The sequence below is a fragment of the Bos javanicus genome, chromosome 7, assembly GCF_032452875.1.
Source record: "Bos javanicus breed banteng chromosome 7, ARS-OSU_banteng_1.0, whole genome shotgun sequence".
NCBI lineage: Eukaryota > Metazoa > Chordata > Mammalia > Artiodactyla > Bovidae > Bos > Bos javanicus.
The window spans coordinates 95911619-95934007 of NC_083874.1; the positions used below are offsets into that span (position 1 = coordinate 95911619).

General features: G+C 42.5%; 2 protein-coding genes across 5 annotated transcripts in view; both read left to right on the forward strand.

Annotated features, from left to right (window-relative positions):
* ERAP2 (endoplasmic reticulum aminopeptidase 2) overlaps positions 1-4334 on the forward strand; it is a 52692-nt gene extending 48358 nt beyond the window's left edge. For both annotated transcript variants that reach the window (XM_061424455.1, XM_061424454.1), the window contains exons 18-19: positions 1473-1554; positions 2248-4334. In XM_061424455.1, coding sequence (XP_061280439.1) covers positions 1473-1554; positions 2248-2391 — 226 coding nt within the window. In that variant the 3' untranslated portion in view covers positions 2392-4334. The remainder of the gene's footprint in view (positions 1-1472; positions 1555-2247) is intronic.
* A 15314-nt stretch (positions 4335-19648) lies between these two features.
* LNPEP (leucyl and cystinyl aminopeptidase) overlaps positions 19649-22389 on the forward strand; it is a 102589-nt gene continuing 99848 nt past the window's right edge. For all 3 annotated transcript variants that reach the window (XR_009737741.1, XM_061424456.1, XM_061424457.1), the window contains exon 1: positions 19649-19766. Coding sequence is in view for 2 of the 3 variants with exons in the window: in XM_061424456.1 (XP_061280440.1) it covers positions 19748-19766 (19 nt within the window). In the remaining variant the exon portion in view is untranslated. The remainder of the gene's footprint in view (positions 19767-22389) is intronic.

Here is a 22389-nt window from a genome sequence, read left to right on the forward strand (position 1 = left end):
TTACTTTATTGATATAGTTTTGTTCTGGGGGAAAAAAAACTTCAGAAATTTTGAAGAGAACTAATCCCTACCTCCAGTTCCCTTGGAGAGGTGATACAGTGGAGAGCTTGGAGGCAGTAGAAGAAATTAATCAGAAGTACCTGGGAAGCTCCCCTCCAAAACTGGATAGGTTATGAGTCTTCTCTGGGGTTTCAACTTTTGGGAGAACTATAGCTCACTGCAATATGCTCCTGGCCCTAAGATAGTCCCAGAACAAAAGCAACAATGATTAGATTTCCTCGGAATGTACAGGATGGCATGGCTTTCTCTCACAATAGACCCCCTGCGAAGGTGCTCAACCATTCCTCATCCAAATCCAAAATATCACTTATTAACTCTATGGAAAGTACCCTAAATGAAGGAGCTGTGCAATTTGCTTATTTTTGTGTCATTTAGCATGTCTGATGCCAGTCATCCTCAGTCCCTCATCCCTCTCATTTCTTAGTCATAAAGGACTCAGAGTTCTTACCGATAGCTTTTTGTGAGCAAAAAGCACATTTCTACCCCTTCCAGACCTTAAAGGGGTTAACATCCACATGAGACCAAATTAGTTAGAAACTGTTTTTTTAAAACAAAACAAAAATCACTTTCCTTAAACACCCTACTGGAACCATTGGTTTTGTTGTTTGCGTGACTCTCCGTTCCCTCCTGGATGATCATATTTCTCTGCAATGCTGTAGATTTATTTTGTAACTGGAAATTATTCTCCTCTCCGAGTGTGTACAGAGCCCAGACTTGGCAGCATGTCTGAGATGTATCTGTGCTCTGCTTTACAGCATGAACCCCTTAGACCTGTGGCCAGATTCTCTATGTAAGACGTAGAGAATAGACATAGAAGGGGTAAAGAATGCCATCTGTGGCTTTGAAAAAGAGTTCCACCAACAATGCCCCAATAAATACGATGTTTAAACACAGTGATGTCCAAAATGAGTTGGGGAAGTTTGCAAGACAATGCCTTAGAGCGCAAGAAGAAAATATTACTACATGTATCATTTCTTATCTCATGCTCTTATCTTATTCTTATCTTATGTTTTCCTTTTTACCTTTAAGTTAGTGTATACATATAATTCATAAATCAAAATATGCACATTGGGAAACTCTTGGTCAAAAAATTTTGTTGATGGAATGCATAATCAAAACTTGTAGGGTGCTGCTTTAAATATGAACTTAAATTTAAACATAAACATTCATCATGTTTCCTATAAAAGCTTTATCTAAATTTTAATCTTATGGTCAAATTTGATAAATTTCATAGCTTTCAGATTTTCCCAGATGCATATGAGCTATTCTTGTGGTAATTGATAGTATCCATTGTAACGTACAGGCTTATCATATAGTTACCAATGTTACATAGTTTAAATATATATAACGTGTTATAAACATAAGGTCATTGTTCCTATTACTTACATCTATGAAATTCCTTTTATTTTCAGATTTGAGTTGGGCTCATTCCCCATAAGAATGATCATCTCTGGTACAACATCTCATTTTTCTTCCAAGGATGAGTTGCAGGAGGTTTGTGACTCTCTATTGCCAACAATTTAAAAATAAATGTTCAAGTTATAGAATTGAAAGTAAATTTAGATGCAATCTGGTTTTAAGTTGTTGTTTTATTAAAAGAAAATAAGCTGTTTGTCCAATGTCACCTAGAAAGCAAATGGAAGAGACAGAATTAATGTTCATAGCATTCAAAATAAAAATTACACTTGAGGGACGAGTCCTTTTGTATTTAGTTTGCATTGTATCATCACTTGAGTGATTATATTGAAGTTTGAAAGAGTGCTTGAAGGTCTTTTTAACAATATTGCTCTTTATGGTAGTTCTACTAACCTCTTTTTAAAAAGCATTCTTGTGTTATACATTGCCTTTCCACAATAAATTTATTTACTTTTAAAGCAAATTCAGAACTTAAATCCCAGATCACTGCTTACTTTATGAACTTGACTCAATCTCTTACCTTTTTTTACCTACAGTGTGCTTACTTGTAAGATTTGTCATTCCTGTCTTACTTTACCTATTGTTTGAAGATAAAGTGACATAATTATGCCCCCAAAAGAGATGAAGAAAATAACTTTTTTAGAAGTCGTCAGAGAAATGCTTGCACCTGTGTTTGTATAATCTGCAAGCTGTTTTGAAATCCTTTGAAAGATAAAATGTTTTATGAACCATATCAGTAATTCTTTTCTGGCTTTTTTTTTTTTTTTTCAGGTGGAACTGTTCTTTGAATCTCTTAAGGCCCAAGGATCACACCTAGATATATTTCAAATTATTCTGGAAACCATATCCAAAAATATAAAGTGGCTGGAGAAGAACCTTCCCACCCTGAGGAAATGGCTACTGACTAGTATTTAAATGGTCAATAGAAACAGCACATCAGATGCTGTGTTTGTGGGAAGTGTGCAGAGCCAGTGTTCCAGATAGTTTAACCTGTAAAGAGCCTCAAGAAGTCAGTCTACACAGCTGCCTGTGCTCAGCTATCACTTCTAGCTGACAGACATATGATGCTGGGGTGGAGCCCCAGTAGCCTATTTTAAAGTAAACCTCCTGAATAATGGAGATATGTGGAGATATATATAGAAATAGCTGCCGCAACACAGACTGTCTACACTGCCCCACTTTAGGCAACTACTATTTTGCTTCTTTGATGCTTTTTAAGCCTTGCATAGTATCCTGGAGTTTTCCCAACCAGGTTACTTCCAAGGAAACATAACCAGTCTGCAAAAAAAAAAAAAAAAAATCTTTCTTTCACATCTTTCCATCTCCTCACCTTTCTGCTTTCTCAGCTCAGCATGAATAGTTTATTTATTTTTTATCATTCATGTAAAATCTCAATCAAAGTATGAAGCATATGGATCAGGAAAACATGCTGCTGCTACTGCTGCTAAGTCGCTTCAGTCGTGTCCGACTCTGTGCGACCCCATAGACGGCAGCCCACCAGGCTCCGCCATCCCTGGGATTCTCCAGGCAAGAACACTGGAGTGGGTTGCCATTTCCTTCTCTAATGTATAAAAGTGAAAAGTGAAAGTGAAGTCGCTCAGTTGTGTCCAACTCTAGCGACCCTATGGACTGCAGCCCACCAGGCTCCTCCGTCCATGGGATTTTCTAGGCAAGAGTACTGGAGTGGGGTGCCAGGAAAACATACTTATTGCCAAATCTCAGGTTATTTCAAACTAGACATCAGGGTTTATCAAAGAAGCGAGGAGGGCCTTTTGGCTTGAGCCTAACATTCATGAAGAGCCTTGAAAGCAGACTTCTGAGGTCATCTCTAAATGAAGTTAAATCTGGAGTCACAGTGGTACAGGAGAGAAAGATGATATCACCCCACTTTAACCCATGCCCTATTGCATTTGTAATAAATCTTTTGAAAATTGCAGAGTTAGATCATCCTATTGGATCTATTTTGGCTTAAATATATTTTGTATACATTTTGGCTTAGTTTGATGTAAATATTTAAAGGTATCACTATATTTTGTAAACCAGTTTTGGCATATCTTCATATTTTAAGGAAATCTCCATCTTTGAAATTGTTTGACTTAATGGTTTGACTAAGGTATTAGGAAATAAAACGTCACTCTAAATAAAGGTAGTAAATTTATCAAGTTCATGATCCACGTATAAGTCAGTATAAAGTATAATAAGTTCTTATAAGATTTGAATCAATACACAGATTACTGGCTTATCTTGGTTATCAAAGAAGGCTGGGATTATTTGGGTGGGAGTAGGGTGGCAGGATGTTATCCAATCCCTTTTAAATTATTTCATATCATAAAGGTCTGTAGACCTTTCTCTACTGCCACAGTCAGAGACAGGATACATTTTGGATGGACATGGGCGTGATCCAGCACATATTTTGTTAAGTTTGTTTTTAAATAATTTCTTGAAGTCTTTCAAGCATCTTGGACTCTAGAGTTGGCCTGTTCATGGCTCTACAAGGTTTGCATAACATCTAAGTGATGTCCCTGTAGAAGTGTATTTTTGCATAAAGAAACTGAAAGAATAAAGAATACTATTTTTTCCACCAAAATAACATGTAAATTAAGCAGTAAAATGTATATGAGTTTTGGTTGAATTGTGCCATTAATCTTGCTGTTAGTAAGAAAAATTCTTTCTCTTGTGTAATAACTTACCTGCCGTAAGTTTCCAAGTTTTTAATTCTCTTCCTTTTAGTTAATCTCTCTGATTCTTAAGAATTGAGTACAGAAAATGGAAATTTTATTATTTGATGAGATTGAACATGAGAAGTGCTGTGCCAATGATGTTTTAATGAATAAAGAGTTTTTTTTTTAAAAAAGAAACACATTTATTAGTGTGGTATTTCAAAACCTTTATGGTGGATGCCAGACCCCTAAAACAAACTAAAGCTTGGCTAATGTTAGTTTTAGTTTCCTTTACCTTGAATGAGGACTTTCCTGGTGGCTCAGAGGGTAAAGCGTCTGCCTACAACGTGCAAGACCTGGGTTCACACCCTAGGTCGGGAAGATCTCCTGGAGAAGGAAATGGCAACCCACGCCCGTACTCTTGCCTGGAAAATCTCATGGATGGAGGAGCCTGGTAGGCTACAGTCCATGGGGTCACAAAGAGTTGGATGACTGAGCAACTTCGCTTTCACTTTCACCTTGAATGAACAAACAAGTCATGAAAAGGTTATATACAATATCACGAATAATGATGGTGTGACCGACCAGACCCAACTTCACCATGCTTCCCTGACTCCCCACAGAGGCACAGGGAAAATTTTGTGGTTTCCATAGCCTACTCAGAGTGAAAACCTCCCAGATCAGGGGAGCCCAGAGCAATGGCTTGTTCCCTTTAGTGTCTGTGTCGGACAGAATAGGTCTTTCAGCACTCAGAGTCCAACTCACTACCGTGATATGAATTTCTTTACCTACTTCATGTACCTACTTCTGCATTTAACTCTTTGCTATGTCACTGGGGTCTATTTGAAGTTGCAGAAAAGCAAGCCTGGCAAGGAACTTCCTGGAGAGATCCTAATTTTCTGAGGGAAGTTCTTAGGTTTGTTTTGTGTTTTGAAAATTTTTTTGGCAGGGAAAGGGGTTATTCCATTTCAAGAAATAAGGAGAGCCTCTATATAGTCACAGGACCTAGTTTTCTTCTTAAACATTAATGTCTATGAAATATAAGATTGTTTATAGTGGCCACATTTGTACTCTGCAACAAAATACCCCTTTATCGGAATTCATTGCGACCTTATTTCCATTTGACAATGTCACTATTTTTCATTCTACATGTAATCACATTTACAGACTTCCAATCAGCCATCTGTTGTCTGCTTGCTAAAACCTTAATCTTATCAGTCATGTCTCCAAGTCCTAAAGAAAAAAGAGTGAAAGGGATTATGAAAGAAGTGGGTTTGCTGGATTTGAAGTATATGTATATTTTACATAATCTAATATTTTAATAGGTAATACCAAATTATTTTCCTGAAAGGGGGTCTTAATTCACTTTCTTCTTACCCTTATGGTCTTACTTGTCAGTATTCAATGGTAATTTTTTTGTGTCTAATAATACTTTCCACAGTAAGGGACAGTTTCCCCAGCTACTTACATAACTATGCCACTGGTTTCTTTTGGTTTGTGTTTGCTTTGAGCATCTTCTTGAACACTGTTTGAATTTTTCTGTATGCTTTAGTTTCATATGAGTCGTTTGTAAACAGCCTACACCTGAATTTTGTTTTCTATTATGTTCCCTAACATAAGCCTACTCCTTGGAAGAAAAGTTATGACCAACCTAGATAGCATATTAAAAAGCAGAGACACTACTTTGCCAACAAAGGTCCATCTAGTCAAGGCTATGGTTTTTCCAGTAGTCATGTATGGATGTGAGAGCTGGACTGTGAAAAAAGCTGAGCACCAAAGAATTGATGCTTTTGAACTGTGGTGTTGGAGAAGACTCTTGAGAGTCCCTTGGACTGCAAGGAGATCCAACCAGTCTATTCTAAAGGAGATCAGTCCTGGGTGTTCTTTGGAAGGAATGATGCTAAAGCTGAGACTCCAGTACTTTGGCCACCTCATGCAAAGAGTTGACTCATATGAAAAAGACTGATGCTGGGAGGGATTGGGGGCAGGAGGAGAAGGGGACGACAGAGGATGAGATGGCTGGATGGCATCACTGACTCGATGGACATGAGTCTGAGTGAACTCCGGGAGTTGGTGATGGACAGGGAGGCCTGGCGTGCTGCGGTTCATGGGGTCGCCAAGAGTCAGACACGACTGAGTGACTGAGCTGAACTGAACTGAACTGAACTGAACATAAGCCTGGCTGGCTCTAGCTTCAACCTCAATCCCCTCCACTCTCAAGCCTTGAAAACTAAAATTTTAGCCCTCAAAGTTAACATTGGCTTCAGCCTTCTGCTAACCCAGCTTTCCTGCTTGCATTTAGCTTTTTTTTATTCTCCACTACTTTTCAGGTGACCAATGCACTCAAATAGTTTGAAAAATATACTTCATTTTACAGTTTTAGTTATTTTTAGCAAGGTTAGTCAGAGTACCTAGTCTAGCATATTCCCAGAAATCATTATAACTTTTTTCCGATATGCAAATGCCTTACACTTACATGAGAGGCTCCTTAGGGTGGAAATTGGTTTGTGGTATTGACTGTGTAATATCGATTTCTCAGAAATAATGTTGTGGGGTGCCTAATCGTGTATCAAACTTAAGTTAGCAGTATAAACAGACTGTTTGTTCAGGATTTAAATCAGGAAAATTTTCCAATATTCATTAAAAATAAATGGTTAGAAAGTCTGAGAAATGCAGACTTAACAAGATAGGAAAACATTTCTGTCTCAATCACTTCTGCAAACTTTACTTCGAAACTGTAATTTCAAGATCTTTTGCTAATTTGTTTTCCTTCCCCCTAAAGTCCTTTTCTTCTACCATACTCCCGGATAAGTTCGGATAACCAGTTTTCTATTCTCAGTACATGACTCATTAATTCTCATCTTTAGGTATTTACACACATGACTTCCCACACTTCAAAGTTCATATCTTCCTCTTTTGAATTATACCATATTTTTTGTTTTCAATACAATATCTTGGGTTGATGGCTCTGTAAGGAGTTCCCATGTTAATACCACCTGGCTTGTCCCTCTAGAAATCCAAACAGTCCTCAATTATAACCACAAACCTCATTTTAAAGTAGGCAAAGCAAATTGCCTATGAAAAAACTTAAAAGATACGAAGGACATTATTTCTCAGTTTTAGAACCGTGCAATCTGCTATGTGCTCAGAAGCTCAGACATGTGCCCTTTGAGACCCCATGGACTGTAGCCCACCAGGCTCCTCCATCCATGGAATTCTCCAAGCAATAATAATGGCGTGGGATGCCATTTCCTCCTCCAGGGGATCTTCCTGACCCAGATGGGATCCAACCTGGGTCTCCTGCATTGGCAGGCATATTCTTAGCCATTAGCACCCACTGGAGAGCCCCTTTAGCACAGTTCAGTTCAGTTGCTCAGTCGTGTCCAACTCTTTGCGACCCCATGAATCGCAACATGCAAGGCCTCCCTGTCCAACACCAACTCCCGGAGTTCACCCAGACTCATGTCCATCGAGTAGGTGATGCCATCCAGCCATCTCATCCTCTGTCGTCTCCTTCTCCTCCTGCCCCCAATCCCTCCCAGCATCAGAGTCTTTTCCAATGAGTCAACTCTTCGCATGAGGTGGCCAAAGTACTACAGTCTCAGCTTTAGCATCATTCCTTCCAAAGAACACTCAGGACTGATCTCCTTTAGAATGGACTGGTTGGATCTCCTTGCAGTCCATGGGACTTTCAAGAGTCATCTCCAACACCACAGTTCAAAAGCATCAGTTCTTCAGCTCTCAGCTTTTTTCACAGTCCAACTCTCACATCCATACATGACTACTGGAAAAACCATAGCCTTGACTAGATGGACCTTTGTTGGCAAAGTAATGTTTCTGCTTTTGAATATGCTATCTAGATTGGTCATAACTTTCCTTCCAAGCACAGTATTCTCTTTTAAAAACTGCTTTCTAGTAAACCAGTGAGTTAGGAAACCCTAACTCATTTCTATTATTTTGAGTTGGAGTTGGAATAAGGATAAATAGAACACTCTAAAAACTTAATATAGAAAGAGGTGGAGAAAGGGGGTGGGGGAACTTTTTCTGAAAGAGAAATAGTTGTCTCCATGGTATAAGGCTGCAGATATGAAATTTTATTTTCTTCCTATTCATATCTCCAGATGTAGAGTCAAAGAGTAAAAGCAGAAATCTTAGAAGAATAAGCAGAATTTTTTTAGCTGGGAAAGGGTAAACAAGTAGAGATATGTCAGCTGATAAGGATTAAAGAAAAGCTCTGGTCTGAAATAAGTATGCACAATCTATGTGATCCAGATAGTTCGAACCCATTGGAGTCAGACCCTATGTTCTGAGTGAGTTAATTCAAGTCATGCTCAGGGACTGAATTAGGTCATTTAAGCAGCAATGAATAAAAGTGAAAGTGAAAGTCCCTCAGTCGTGTTGGACTCTTTGAGACCCCATGGACTGTAGCCCACCAAGCTCCTTTGTCCAAGGGATTCTCTAAGAAAGAATACTGGAGTGGGTTGCCATTTCCTTCTCCAGGGGATCTTCCCAACCCAGGGATTGAACCTGGGCTGGGTCTCCTGTATTGCAGCTGGATTTTTTTTACCATCTGAGCCACCAGGGAAGCAATTAAAGGTTTGTATTTGTTTATTCTTGTTCTCAGTTCAGTTCAGTTGCTCAGTTGTGTCCGACTCTTTGCGACCCCATGGACTGCAACATGCCAGGCCTCCCTGTCCATCACCAACTCCCAGAGTTTACTCAAACTCATGTCTGTTGAGTCAGTGATACAATCCACCCATCTCATCCTCTGTCATTCCCTTCTCCTCCCACCTTCAATCTTATCCAGCATCAGGGTCTTTTCAAATGAGTCAGTTCTTCTTCTAGAAAATAGTTTTGATACTACTGATCAAAGCACAGTCTTAAAAATATTGCTCTATATTCTAGAAATGCCATTACCAGGTAGGAAAAGCATGTTATTCACCTACTTTCAGTTGACTATTTCTCTGGGATGCCAAAGTATTTGGATTTTAAGTCCAAGGGAGGTGGTGTTGGCTCCACCACCTCACTGAGGACCTGGAAAGAAATAACACCTTCACTACTGACCTTGCAAAGCCAAATCTATCTAAGTGCTGCCTAAAAAGGGAAACTCATGGATTTTTTTTCCCCCAAAAATACATCTCTCCTTATCTAGTGGCCTCTTCTTCTATAATTCCACAATTACAGATTCATCCCTTTCAGTTAATGAAAGTTGAAATATTAAATTGTAATTCATTAATCATGCTTTAGTGTGACTTCTTAAAAGATTTTTTTATATGGGTCGTTGTAAAGTCTTTATTGAATTTGTTACAATATTGCTTCTGTTCTATGTCTTGATTTTTTCACTGGGAGTTATGTGTGATCTTAGCTTCCTGACTAGGGGTCAAACCCACAACCCGTACATTGGAAGGTAAAGTCTTAACCACTGGACTACCAAGGAAGTCCCTTGATTTCATTTTTTTTAATTAATACTTATTTCTTTATAGCTAACTGGCAAAGGGTCTGTAAGGAAAGAAGACCCTCAAGCTGGAAGAGGATTGGGGGAGTGGATTTTGGAATGAAAACAGTACCCCCAGAAAGGACTGTTTGGGTAGGAAGCTTGAGAGGGCAGGATCTGTTACTTATTTATGGATACTGTGAACAGAGGGCTGTATTGACTATGTGAAGCAGCACCTAGAAGTGAGGAAGGAAAATAGAAAATGAGACCTCGGAGAACTCAGAGACAAGCCCACTTGGCAATTTTGCCTCAGAGGCTCCTGCCGGTATATGATTGTATAATTGCGCATCATGTATTATGCATTGTGAATGAATCCCGTGTGCTGGGCCTGGTTGTAAAGCCTTAAAAGCAAAACCTTAGCTCCCGTTTTGTTTTCAGTTCTCTTTGGTCTCTGCACACCATGGGCATCCCACAAACAATGCTGGCTGAATAACAGGCTGTGCAGGCAACCGTCAGCCAGCAGGAGGAAGAAGGCATCTGAGTCAGCCTAGAGTCAGCCAAGAACTGCGGCCAAGTGTCATTTCCTGCATAAATATTGCAGGACCTTCCCCTGGTCAAAAACAAACAAAAACCTGAAGGACATATTCTACAGGAATGAACCAGAGGCGCACGTCTGTTTCAGCACAGCTGTAAGAAATAAAGGAAAACGAAAATCAGTATCTTCAGAAGTGTAAACATCTCCCTAGAAAGAGTAAGCCGTTCAAAAATTCCCGCAGGAGATCATCTCTAAAAAGATTTTTTTATATCCTCTGATTTGTAGGGCCTGTGCTTGGTTTTCACAGCTGGAGTAGGGCCTACCGTCTTTGCTGTGCTTACGTATCAACTCGACACCAAAAACCTGGTTTTCTCAGGACACCGTTATTTTAAATCATTAGGTTAAAATATGTCAGTGTTAGAAAAATTGGTTTGCTCTTGTAGTATACCTTGTGAGTCTACTCTTTTATCTTTTCACGCAATGTACATGGAATTAAAGTTTCACAATTCACATTTAATAATAACAGCAAATACCTCTTTGGTGTTTATTTTGTGCCAGTCTTTGCCTGAAAGCATTTTCAGTGTGTTATTCATCTTATCCTCACAGTAACCTTAAGAGGAAGGTAGTTGTCCTTAGTTTGCAAGGAGAAAATGAAACCCTGGGAGGTTAAGCAACTTGCCCCAGTCAGAGGCAGTGGTCTTTAGTTTATTTACAGAACTGTGCATTCTCAACATGGTCAGTTTTAAGAGCATTTTCATCACCCCCAGGAGGAATCTGTACCCATTAGAAGTCACTTCCTTCCTCTCTTCACTCTTAGGCAATAACTAATCTATTTTTTTTTCTCTCTATAAACTTGCCTAGTCTGGACATTTAAAAACAAAAAATCAAATAATACAGCATATGATGTTCTGTATTTGGCTTCTTTGATGGACATTTGGGTTGTTCACACTTTTTGGCTATTTTGAATAATGCTCCTATAACCATGGGCTTCCCTGGTAGCTCAGTTGGTAAAGAATCCACCTGCAGTGAGGAGACCCAGGTTCAATTCGTGGATAGAGAAGATCCCGTGGAGCAGGGAAAGGCTACCCACTCCAATATTCTGGCCTGGAGAATTTCATGGACTACAGTCCATGGGGTCGCAAAGAGTCAGACACAACTGAGAAAACTTCACTTTCCTATGATCATTCATTTACCAGTTTTTGTATGAGCATAAATTTTCAGTTCTTCTGGGTACATAACCAGGAGTGAAATTGCTGGATCATACAGCAACTCCATGTTTAATCTTTGGAGAAACTACCAGACTATTTTTCAACACATTATTATTTTCAACACATTATTTCCACCAACAGTGTATGAGCTTCCAATTTCTCTACAGCTTTGTCAACATGTACTTTTTTTTTTAATTTAATTTTATTTTTAAACTTTACATAATTGTATTAGTTTTGCCAAATATCAAAATGAATCTGCCACAGGTATACATGTGTTCTGGCTTCTTGATTCTAGCCATCCTATGCCTATGTCTAGCCATAGCATGAAGGGGTACCTTATTATGGTTTGTATTTGCATTTCTTTCATGGATGATAATTCTGAACTTTTTCATGTGTTTATTGGCCATATGTGTTTCTTCTTTGGAGAAGTGTATATTCAGATATTTTGCCCATTTTTAGTTAAATTATTTGTCCTTTATTGCTTAGTTGTAAGAGCTGTTTATATATTCTAGATGCAAGTCCCTTGTGAAGTATATGCTTTGCAAAAATTGCCTTCCATTATTTGGGTGTCTTTTCACTTCTTTGGGTACTGTCCTTGGAAGACAAATTCATCTTCACCCTTGTCTTATTTCCATTAGAAAGATGCTGTTACGATGAGTTGAACTGTGTCCTCCAAAAATTCATATGCTGAATCATACCCCCCAATACCTCAGAATGTGATTTTATTTGGAAATAGGGTCAGAAATGTAATTAGAAAAGAAAGAAAGTGAAGTCGCTTAGTTGTGTCCGACTCTTTGTGACCCCATGGACTGTAGCCTACAAGGCTCCTCCATCCATGGAATTTTCCAAGCAAGAGTACTGGAGTGGGTTGCCATTTCCTTCTCCAGGGGATTTTCCTGACCCAGCGATCCGACCTGGGTCTCCTGCATTGTGGGCAGATGCTTTTACTGTCAGAGCCACCAGGGAAGCCCAGGGAAGTAATTAGTTAAAGATAAGGTCCTGTTGGAGTAGGATGGACCCCTGCTTCTATCTGATATGTGCCCTTATTAAAGAGGGCGATATGGACACAGACAGGAAACAGGGAGAATGCCTTGTGAAGCCTGGAGCTTTACTGTCATAAGTCAAGGAACTACCAGAAACTAGAAAAGCGCCCTGGAACATATCTTTTCTTGGTGTCTTCAGAGGGAACATGGCCCGACAGACACCTTAATGTTGGGCTTCCAACTTCCAGAACTATGAGACAACAACTTTCTGTTATTCCAGTCACTTGGATTATGAGATATATATAGATATATATAGATATATATATATATATATATTTTTTTTTCCTCACAGCAGCCTTAGAAAGCTAATACAAATGCCTAAGATTTATTTTTCCATTTTGGTAGTTACTTTCATGTCAGCCCCCTTGTGGCTCAGATGGTAAAGTGTTTGCCTGCAAAGCAGGAGACCCAGGTTCGATCCCTGGGTTGGGAATATCCCCTGGAGAAGAAAATGGCAACCCACTCCAGTAATCTTGCCTGGAAAATCCCATGGATGGAGGAGCCTGGCAGGTACAGTCCATGAGGTCGCAAAGAGTCAGACATGACTGAGCAACTTCACTTTCACTTTTTTTTTCACTTTTCATGTCAAAATACAAGACTTAATAATATAACATTTCTAGGTTTGAGATCCTAGTTATATTGATCAATCATATGAAAAATTGCATTGAATTGGGCTCTATCTTTACATTTCTTATACAAGTATCTTAGGGTTTTGAAAAAAATCAAAATATTTGGCTCTTAGTTACCTAAGCAGACCTTATGCTTTTTAGATTTAAGCTTAACAAAGGGAAATGTTATAAAGACTCTTAGTAAAATAAGGTGACATTATAAAATTAAAATTTCTCTTTTCTATTAGAAGTTATCGTATACCACAGATATTAATTTCTGTTTTGTATTTTTCTCCCTTTTTTGTAGTTCTTGTCTTAACAACAACATAACTATGTGAATTAATCTCTTTAAAAATAAAACACCCTTTAAATATTTTCTTAGATTACAGCTTATTATTTCTTGCTTGTTAGAAACAAGCTATTTTATTCTGAAATGTTATTCAATTATTTCTATCTGATTATAAAGATAAGGTGGCTAGTTTTGATGAATATGCAATCAATCAAATATAATACAAATAGATTAGGGAACTTGATTCAAATGTCAGAAGAATCTTGCCAAGTAGTATAGGTACAATGGTGAACAATATTGAGAAAGGAGCTTGGAACTGGATTTGAAAAGACAGAGTGATACTCCTTTTCTGATCGAGCAGCTCGATGGCTATGTGATTATGGGCAAATCACGTCTCCTTCTGAACTTCTCAGTTACCCTACGTACATTATGATTTAGATTCCTTTGGTATAAAGACACTCAGGAGCACTGAAGTCCTGGTATTTGTGTTTGTGTGTATGCTTGTAGTTTTGAAGTGGCGGGGGAGCGGGTAGCGTGGGGATGCTATTATTGAGCTATATCACATTAAAAAGATACAGGATTAAATACCAAAAGTTATTAAAATATATCAATATTCATAACATTGGGTAGACATTTAGGTTGCCTACCTAACATTTTGGTTCACTTAATCTCTTTTTCCTTTCTGAATAAGAAAAATGAGTTTGTCTGAGTGCCCCCTTCATCCCCCATATGAAATAAGGGAAGTGATCCTAGACCTTGCTTTGTTTAGACACCACTCACAGGAACTTTATTTTCATTTCCAGAGACTGGCTTAGAAATGTACATAATAAAGGTTTGGTAAACCCAGGAAGAATTCTAGTAGGGTATTTCTTAGAAAAGTTTCTTTGTTCTTAAGATAGAGACATCAAGAGAAAAGTTCTTTCTTCTTCCCCTGCCAAAGCCACCTTGTTGACTAAATGGCCCTCAGTCTCTCAGAAAACTGCTCAGAGAGTACAGAGTGAGAAATTGGGTTTTTGATGAGGTTGGGGAGCTCTGACTGGAGGTTGCCTTATTTCTTCAATTGTTATATGAGATGGTAAATGTCCTTATTCTTCAAACTAGTTTGATTCAACATAGTTTTTTTTGTAGTCCAAAGCATCTGCACTAGTATATGACTGCTCCTTCTTGATAACCTTTTACTTCATTTGGCTGAATCTTTTGGTTAAACTGTAAGCTATACAAGGACCTCCCTGGTGACTATATGGTAAAGAATCTGCCTGCAATCTTTCCTGCCTGGAAATCTGGGTTCGATCCCTGGATTGGGAAGATTCCTGGAGAACAGAATGCCTACCCACTCCAGTATTCTTGCCTGGAGAGTTCCATGAACAGAGGAGCAGTTCATGGGGTCACAAAGAGTCAGACACCACTGAGCGACTGAGCACGCATGCAATACAAGGGCTTCCCAGCTGTCTCAGTGATAAAGAATCTTCCTGCCAATACAGGAGACACAGGTTCAATCCCTGGTTAGGGAAAATCCCCTGGAGAAGGAAATGGCAACCCATTCCAGCATTCTTGCCTGGGAAATCCCATGGACAGAGTAGCCTGGCAGGCTACAGTCTGTGGGGTCTGCTGAACGTGACTGAATGACTGAGCACGCATGCACAAGTTACAAAAGAACTCTGTTGGATAATCATTCTGCTTTCCTCTGTGCTCTAAACATTTCTCAACTTGCTATAACAGATACAGGGTATGTGTGCTGCAAATAGGTTATTGGAGTGATGAGATGTCAACTCCTCCGGTCCTTGAAGTGACTGGAGACTTCACGGTGGTCACCTGTGTCCTGCTAGGAAGCTGCATCCACCATTTATTCAAGAAGTGAATAAATATCATGTTCAAATATGTGCACTGAATTAATGTATTTTAATTGTCTATTTCAAAGTCATTAGAAAGCTTATTTAATAATGCTAAACCTAAATTTGACATGGACTATCAATAAATTATATGGGAGTATCAATTAAACAGTGAAATAGCCATCCAGTAGCCTGAGGTTAGCTATATTTCTCTTTAATTCATATCCATTCCATGGATTATTGTCATTGACCTTAATTTCCCTGCGGGGATAGGGAAGAAACAGAAAGCTCCAGAGTTCTGGTGTAGAGCACATACGACCTGAGCTCCATCCTGTCTGCCACCTGTGAGTAAATCCTAACCTCTTAGACTTAAATTCCCTCATCTGTTCAACAAGGCTTGGATTAGCTGTCCATGGCATAGGAAGTGTTTTATTTTGATGAAAAAAAGTTCCTATTTTCATTGATTAGCAAGTTTGTTGCTTCTTTATAACTAAATACCGTTTGTTATTCAAGGAGCTCATATTTGCCTTTCATGTTATTTATTATACATTATAATTAGCTCTCCAAATTTTTGGCTTTCAAATATTAAATAGACATCAAGGATTCTGAAAAGAGTAAATGAGTATAGTAGATAATGTCACACTATCTCCTCTGATAGCGGATAATTACTTCATGATAATTTAAAGTATTATGCCCTTCACTAAAGAGGAAGTTCTGTGTGGGAGGATAGGAGGACGTTAGAGACTGAAATATAATGGGTTTCAGCTTGAGTCTGTGAAACAGTGTTCCCTCAGAAAGGCTTTATGAAGTGAGATGTAAAATAGTATCCAAAAAATAAAAACCCAGACTAAAACAAAACAAAATTCATTTTTATTCTTTTGAGGGTAGATAAGATTCTGAAACATTTTGATTTTTGTTACTCTTTCTATCTCCAATACAAACCCACTAGTCTTTAAATGGTGCTTCCGTATTTGTGTGTGTGTGTGCGCGTGTATGTGTGTGTGTGCATATGTGTGTGTGCACGTGTGTGCACGCATGTGGTCACACCCACGCCTGGGTAGGAACAGGAGGCAAAAGTTGGCAAAGGGAAGATAAAGAAGTTATTTGTCTTTATGCCAAAGAAATCACAAAAGATATGATGATCCACCTATATTTGTTAGTGCAATGGTGAAACATTTTTACAAGTCTTTGCAGAATTGACATATTTAAAACCAAACACAAGCTAATGTGTTTCACACTTAAAAGCATGACAGACTCCAGCTTACAGGTGAGGTAAGGTGAGGAGATTTAACAAGCTGTGGAGTTGTAAATATCTCTAAGTGCTTTGACTGCAAAAATAACTCCAAAGGAACATGACAAGACCCTGATTCATCGGAAAAGACCCCGATGCTGGGAAAGATTGAAGGCGGGAGGAGAAGGGGAGGACAGAGGATGAGATGGTTCGGTGGCATCCCCGATTCAATGGGCATGAGTTTGAGCAAGCTCCAGGAGTTGGTGATGGACAGGGAGGCCTGGTGTGCTGCAGTCCATGGGGTTGCAAAGAGTTGGCTGAGTGCCGAAGAATTAATGCTTTTGAACTGTGGTGTTGGAGAAGACTCTTGAGAGTCCCTTGGACTGCAAGGAGATCCAACTAGATCATCCTAAAGGAGATCAGTCCTGGGATTTCTTTGGAAGGAATTATGCTAAAGCTGAAACCCCAGTACTTTGGCCACCTCATGCGAAGAGTTGACTCATTGGAAAAGACTCTGATGCTGGGAGGGATTGGGGGCAGGAGGAGAAGGGGATGACAGAGGATGAGATGGCTGGATGGCATCACTGACTCGATGGACGTGAGTCTGAGTGAACTCCGGGAGTTGGTGATGGACAGGGAGGCCTGGCGTGCTGAGATTCATGGGGTGACAAAGAGTCAGACACAACTGAGCGACTGAACTAAGCTGAACTGAGCGACTGAACTGAACTCAAAATATAGGTAAGAGCCTCCTGTCTAAGCAATACAATGTGTGGGGTCCTTTTAACAAAATCCAGCACTACAAATACTATATAATATTTGAACACTTATGTACCAGCCCCTGTGATTCGCTTCCTATTTTTGGTTCTGAAGTAGACATGGTGTGGGGGGATGGGCGGGGGCGGGGGCGGGGGGGGGCGGGGGGGGTGGTTGCTGAGGAGGCAGCCTAAGGGCTCTGATTATCTTTAACACAATGTCAAGAGAAGTGGCTTCCCTTGTAGCTCTAGGTAAAGAATCTGCCTGCAGTGCAGGAGACCCGGGTTCAATCCCTGGGTTGGGAAGATCCCCTGGAGAAGGAAATGGCAACCCACTCCAGTATCCTTGCCTGGAAAATCTTATGGACAGAGGAGCCTGGTGGACTGCAGTCCATGGGGTCGCGGAGAGTTGGGCATGACTGAGCAGCTAACACTAACTAACTAAAAGAAGAGGGCAGCTTTGAAGTGTCATATGATACAGACCTTCTCTGTACTGATCACAAACACATCACTCAATACACAAATGTTTTCTGGAAGGGTTTTCAACACTGCAGGAGAACTAGAACTCTAAATACTGTGGCATCCATTCACAAATCCTAGGGTTTAGGATACAGCCCTTTATGAAGGTAATGACCCTGTCTTCCTGGAGCTTGCATTCTGGAAAGAGAGATTGATAATAATGAAAGAAGGAACAAAAACACAGTTTTAGACAGTGCTGGTGCTGTAAAGATAATAAAGCAGGGCTCAGTCTTTACTTAGCAGATCATGTTCGGACCTATTTTCCGTTGGGGGGTCAGGGAAGAGCTCTGCAGAGATGACATTTGAGTTGAGCACCGAAAGACAAGAAGGAACAAGCAGGGGAAAGCACGAGGCAGAAGGAACAGTTCATCCACGAGGAACGCGTTACAGGAATGATTGAATGTAACTTGGCGACTTTCAGGAACAGCCAGAAGGGCCTCCGTAGACAAAGCATCGTGGGCACAGGTAGGAGATGCGGTCCCAGAGTTCAGGCAAAGAGTTTCAATTTTATTCTAAGTGTCGTTGGTATCCACAGGAGGTTTCAAAGCGGAAGTGGGCGATTTAATAACGATCGACACTATAAAATGAAACACTGCAAAATACAATAATTGCACGCAGCTTTTCTAATTTCTAATCTAATCTAATCTAATCTAATTTCTAAATTCCCACTCGGGTCAAACAGCGCCGCGGCCGTCCCCGTTTGCCCAGGCTGTTTGCGCTCGCTTCCAGCTTGTTTGCACGCGACACCCTGCTGTTGACAGCCTCGGAGGAGAGCCTGTGACAGTTGGCAGGCGCCGGGAGGCGTCGCGGGAGCCAAGTTGCTGCTGGGGCCAGGGCTGCGCTGGGGAAAGGACGGAAGAGGGGATGGGAGGCGGTGGCCGCGTCCTGGGAGGGCTGCGATCTCCGCGCCGTGGCGGCGATGCACCCTCTGAGCAAGGGATGAAGAAGCCGGGGGCCCAGACGAGCTTCCCCGGGGCTCACGGCGCCCCCCGATTTGTTTCCGTCCTGCCCAGGGTTTGACGCCGGAAACAGTGATGGCTGGGGGGCTGCTGGAGGCTGGGGCGACCGAGGGAGTTTCCGTTTCTCGGGCCTAGCTCCTCCCGGCCGGGCCGCAGCGGCGACACCCTGGGGGGTGGTGGTAGTGGAGGGGGGAGCCTCGCCAGGTGTTGATTTAAGGCTCCGCGGGGCCAGGCCTTCTGCCCACATCCTGCGGCGCCAGTTGGCCCCGGCGGATCCAGCGCCGCGTTTTGTCATCTGCCTGCACCAGGAGGTAGAGGCGGCGACCCCAAACCCGCTAGCTCCCCGGGGACAGGACCCCAGGTGCCTGACCCCGGCGGTACCCCCCCCCCCACTCACTTTCAGTCTCCAGGCCACCGATCGCTTGGGACCACTATGCGGCAAGCGAGTAGCCTACGGAGACGACCCAGAGTGCCTGTTCCTTGGAGACTTGCCGAGGGGAGCTGGACCCCCCCCGGGGAAACTCGAAGCTTGGGCAGTCAGCGGAGCGCCCTGCACTCGCAGGCTGCTACCTACTCTGCCTTCAGATCTCGGCGCCCGTGGCCACCTCCCACCCAGGTCTCTGTCCTCACCCAGCCATCCGAACCAGCGACCCCACTGGGTCTGCATCCCATCACCCTAACTGAAGGCTCAACAGGAGGGGCGTGTGTTTCAGCCTCGTCTGTGGCCTGTGTTTCTCGTCCCATCTCTGGAATGTCCGCTCCGTGGGGCGATGTGTTACGCGCGTGGTGCCGGGCTCCCGGCGTCTAGAGCCGGGACACTGCCAGACGGGACAGACCATCCCGTTTGCTTTAAAGGGACTGAGCACGGTTCCGAGCGCTGGACCAGAGAGAGCGAGAGCATGAGCCCGCCGGCCTTCCTGCCCGGGGCGGGGCTTGTTCTGGACACGCCCCTCCCAGGCCCGCCCCGTCCCAGGAGCCGCCCCCCCTTAGATTCCCCGGCTTTCTCTGCAGCTGTCTGCAAAACCCGGAGTGGCGGATCCCAGAGAGGGCGGAGGGGCGCCGCCCCTCGCGGCACCTCCCCGGCAGCCCTGGGCGCCGCGCCGGGCATGCTCAGTGCGCAGGGCCGCTCGGAGCTCTCGGAGGAGGAAGCTCGCGCGCTCCCGCTCTCAGGAGCCGCGGCCCGGGGCAGTGGGGGCCGCAAATAATGGAGCCTTTCACCAATGGTGAGTAGGCGCGGCCGGAGGGAGGCCGGGGCTGGGAGCCGGGCTCTCCCGGGGCCCAGAGGGTCGTGGGGAGTCGTGACACGCGAGGGCGAGCTGCAGCCGCCTCCAGCGCAGGTTTCCTGCGAGAGGTTTTGCGGTGAGGGGGGGTGGTGCTGGTGTAGGGGACCCCGGGGGGAGGCTGTTGGAGGCCTGGGGGAGGGGGCAAGAGGCGGCAATCGCCAGGCTCGGGGGTCGAGGGCGGGGGTTGCTGGCGTGAAGGTCAGCGCCACCGCCCGTCCCGGGTGGGGACACCCGGTGTCCCGGACACCTCGCTCCTCTGCGCAGCCAGGTGGGCGAGCTGCAAAGTTTGGGCTGCGGTGCGCATTGGAGGGGGGGCGGCCGGGAAAGTTGGCACAGCTTGGGTTTGCCCCGAGTACAGAGTGGGCTTTGGGGCGGGAAGGGTTAACGGGCGGTCAAACCCTCAACTTGGGTGGCGCGCCCGGAGCTGTCCCCCTGCCCTTCGGCGAGTTGCCGGTGTGACTTTTTCTGATAGGGCTGGGTGGAGGGGTGGAGGCTTGTTAGGTTAATTCAGTGGAAGGTAGAGAAAAACTTGCAGAAAAGCTGGATCACCCCGGCTGGACGCCGAGGAGGTTCCTGCCCGCATTGCTGCTCTCCCCGTCTGTTGCGGAGGCATTCCGCAGGAGGTTCAAGCTTCCTCTCCCTGGCTCCCAATAAGATCGGTTTTTTTTTATTTTCAGTCGAGACTCATTAAATATCAAGGGACCGAAACGGTGATATCACAGTGTGACTTGAGGCGAGTGTCCAAAGCCGGAGCCTGCAGGAGGTTCGGCTAACAGCCACAGCCTTTTACTGACCGAAGGGAGCGAATCCATCCCACCCTCCTTAAAACCGTGGCTTTTGTTTGGACCACAAGTGCCATGTAGGGGTGAGATGTCTTTCATTTTGCGGTGTTGAGTGTATAGATTCCCTTTTGGGGACAGAAAGTAGGAAAACTGCCAGCAAGGGAGAATTCACGCTGAAATGGGAGAGTTCAGTCTCCGAGTGGACATGTGTTTTCCTGCGGGTGGTTGGTTACTTAAGGTAGAGAGTTTGTCGCATTAATAGAAGGCAGAGTCTCCTCTGTTAGGGTGGGTCACTTGCCACCCGGGAGACAGAGACATTGTCCACTATGTCCCAAACCCGAGTCAGACTTTGTTGTATGCTGTGTTTCATCCCTGGGACTGCGAACTACTAATTATATTCTCCCCGTCCCTAATTCAGAATGCTTTATTCTACTGCCATCTTCCTGTCTGTACTGTTTAATTAGGTTTAATGATGACAGCTTTAATTCTGAATTTTCTCATTCAGGTTCTATTTGTAATTACTGAGGCTCTAAGAGTAGTCTGGTAAAGTTGGCAAAGAAAAATAAGGATGATTTGAGCTAAAAGGAAGCTTAGTATACAAAGTATACGTTTAATACAGATTCTTAAATCCTTTCCAGTGGGTATCCTAAGGCTTATCCTGTGTTCTAGGTAGAAAGCTTGGAGCTTCCGTGTTGGTAGGATTTTAAATGTGAAGTTTCCTCTAAATTCAAACAAACAAACAAAAAACTCCTCTCAACAAGGCTGAGTCACGCATTTGGTTAAGATTATTGCTAGCTGATTTGGTGAACCTGTGCCTGTAGAATTAAAGTACATTCTCAAGTCTTAAAGTTGGAGCCTTTTCTCCCATCTTAGAATAGTTTTAGAATATGTACCTCTGGATGTGAATATTTGCAAATTGTCATATTTTGACGGGCAATGAAAAAGTCCCAGAGAGGAGAATAAAAAAAAAAAAGCAGTGCTTCAACTTTTGTATAGGAAATTGGATTTCTAATCCTTTCCTGTCTTACAGATTTTCAGAGTCTGTGCTGGAGATAGTTTAGCAGTGTATCATTTTAGTTAATGTAGTAATTACTCCTTGGAACCTTATCTAGCATCTTTTAGCAAGGGGAATAGAAACTAACATCTAAAGTCAACAAGAAATTGGTTGATTGGTTTAGTTGCTAAGTCGTGTCGGATTCTTTTGTGACCTTGAGGACTGTAGCCTGCCAAGCTCCTCTGTCCACGGGATTTCACAGGCAAGAATACAAGAGTGGGTTGCCATTTCCTTGTCCAGGGGATATTCCCGACCCAGGGATCAAACCCCGGTCTCCTAGATGGCAGGCGGATTCTTTATCACTGAGCCACCAGGGAAGCCTCAACAAGAAATTAGGTCCTAGCACTTTGCGGTGCTTTTTGGGTTTAAGGAAGGCTCGTTATTTTGGAACTTTTGAATAGCTGTAGAATTTTCTATTGTCTTCAAACAGGACATGGTATAGTGGAAAGTACACTTATCTCTGTACTTAATCCTTTTGAGAGCAAAGAATATGTACATCTGATTCTCTCATAGGTCTCAGTGTTCTGGTGCAGAATATTTCATTACCCATAGAATTTATCATTGGAGGGTTTATCAAGTATGGCGTGGGCTTTTGTTACACTTTCATTCTCTTTTAATAAAATTGTCACCACTTACACTTTGTCATATATCTCTATATGCGGAGAGAGGTGTGAGCGCTTATCGAAAAGTTTCAGTAAGTCGGGGCCGTGTATGTTTCAGTTAAAAT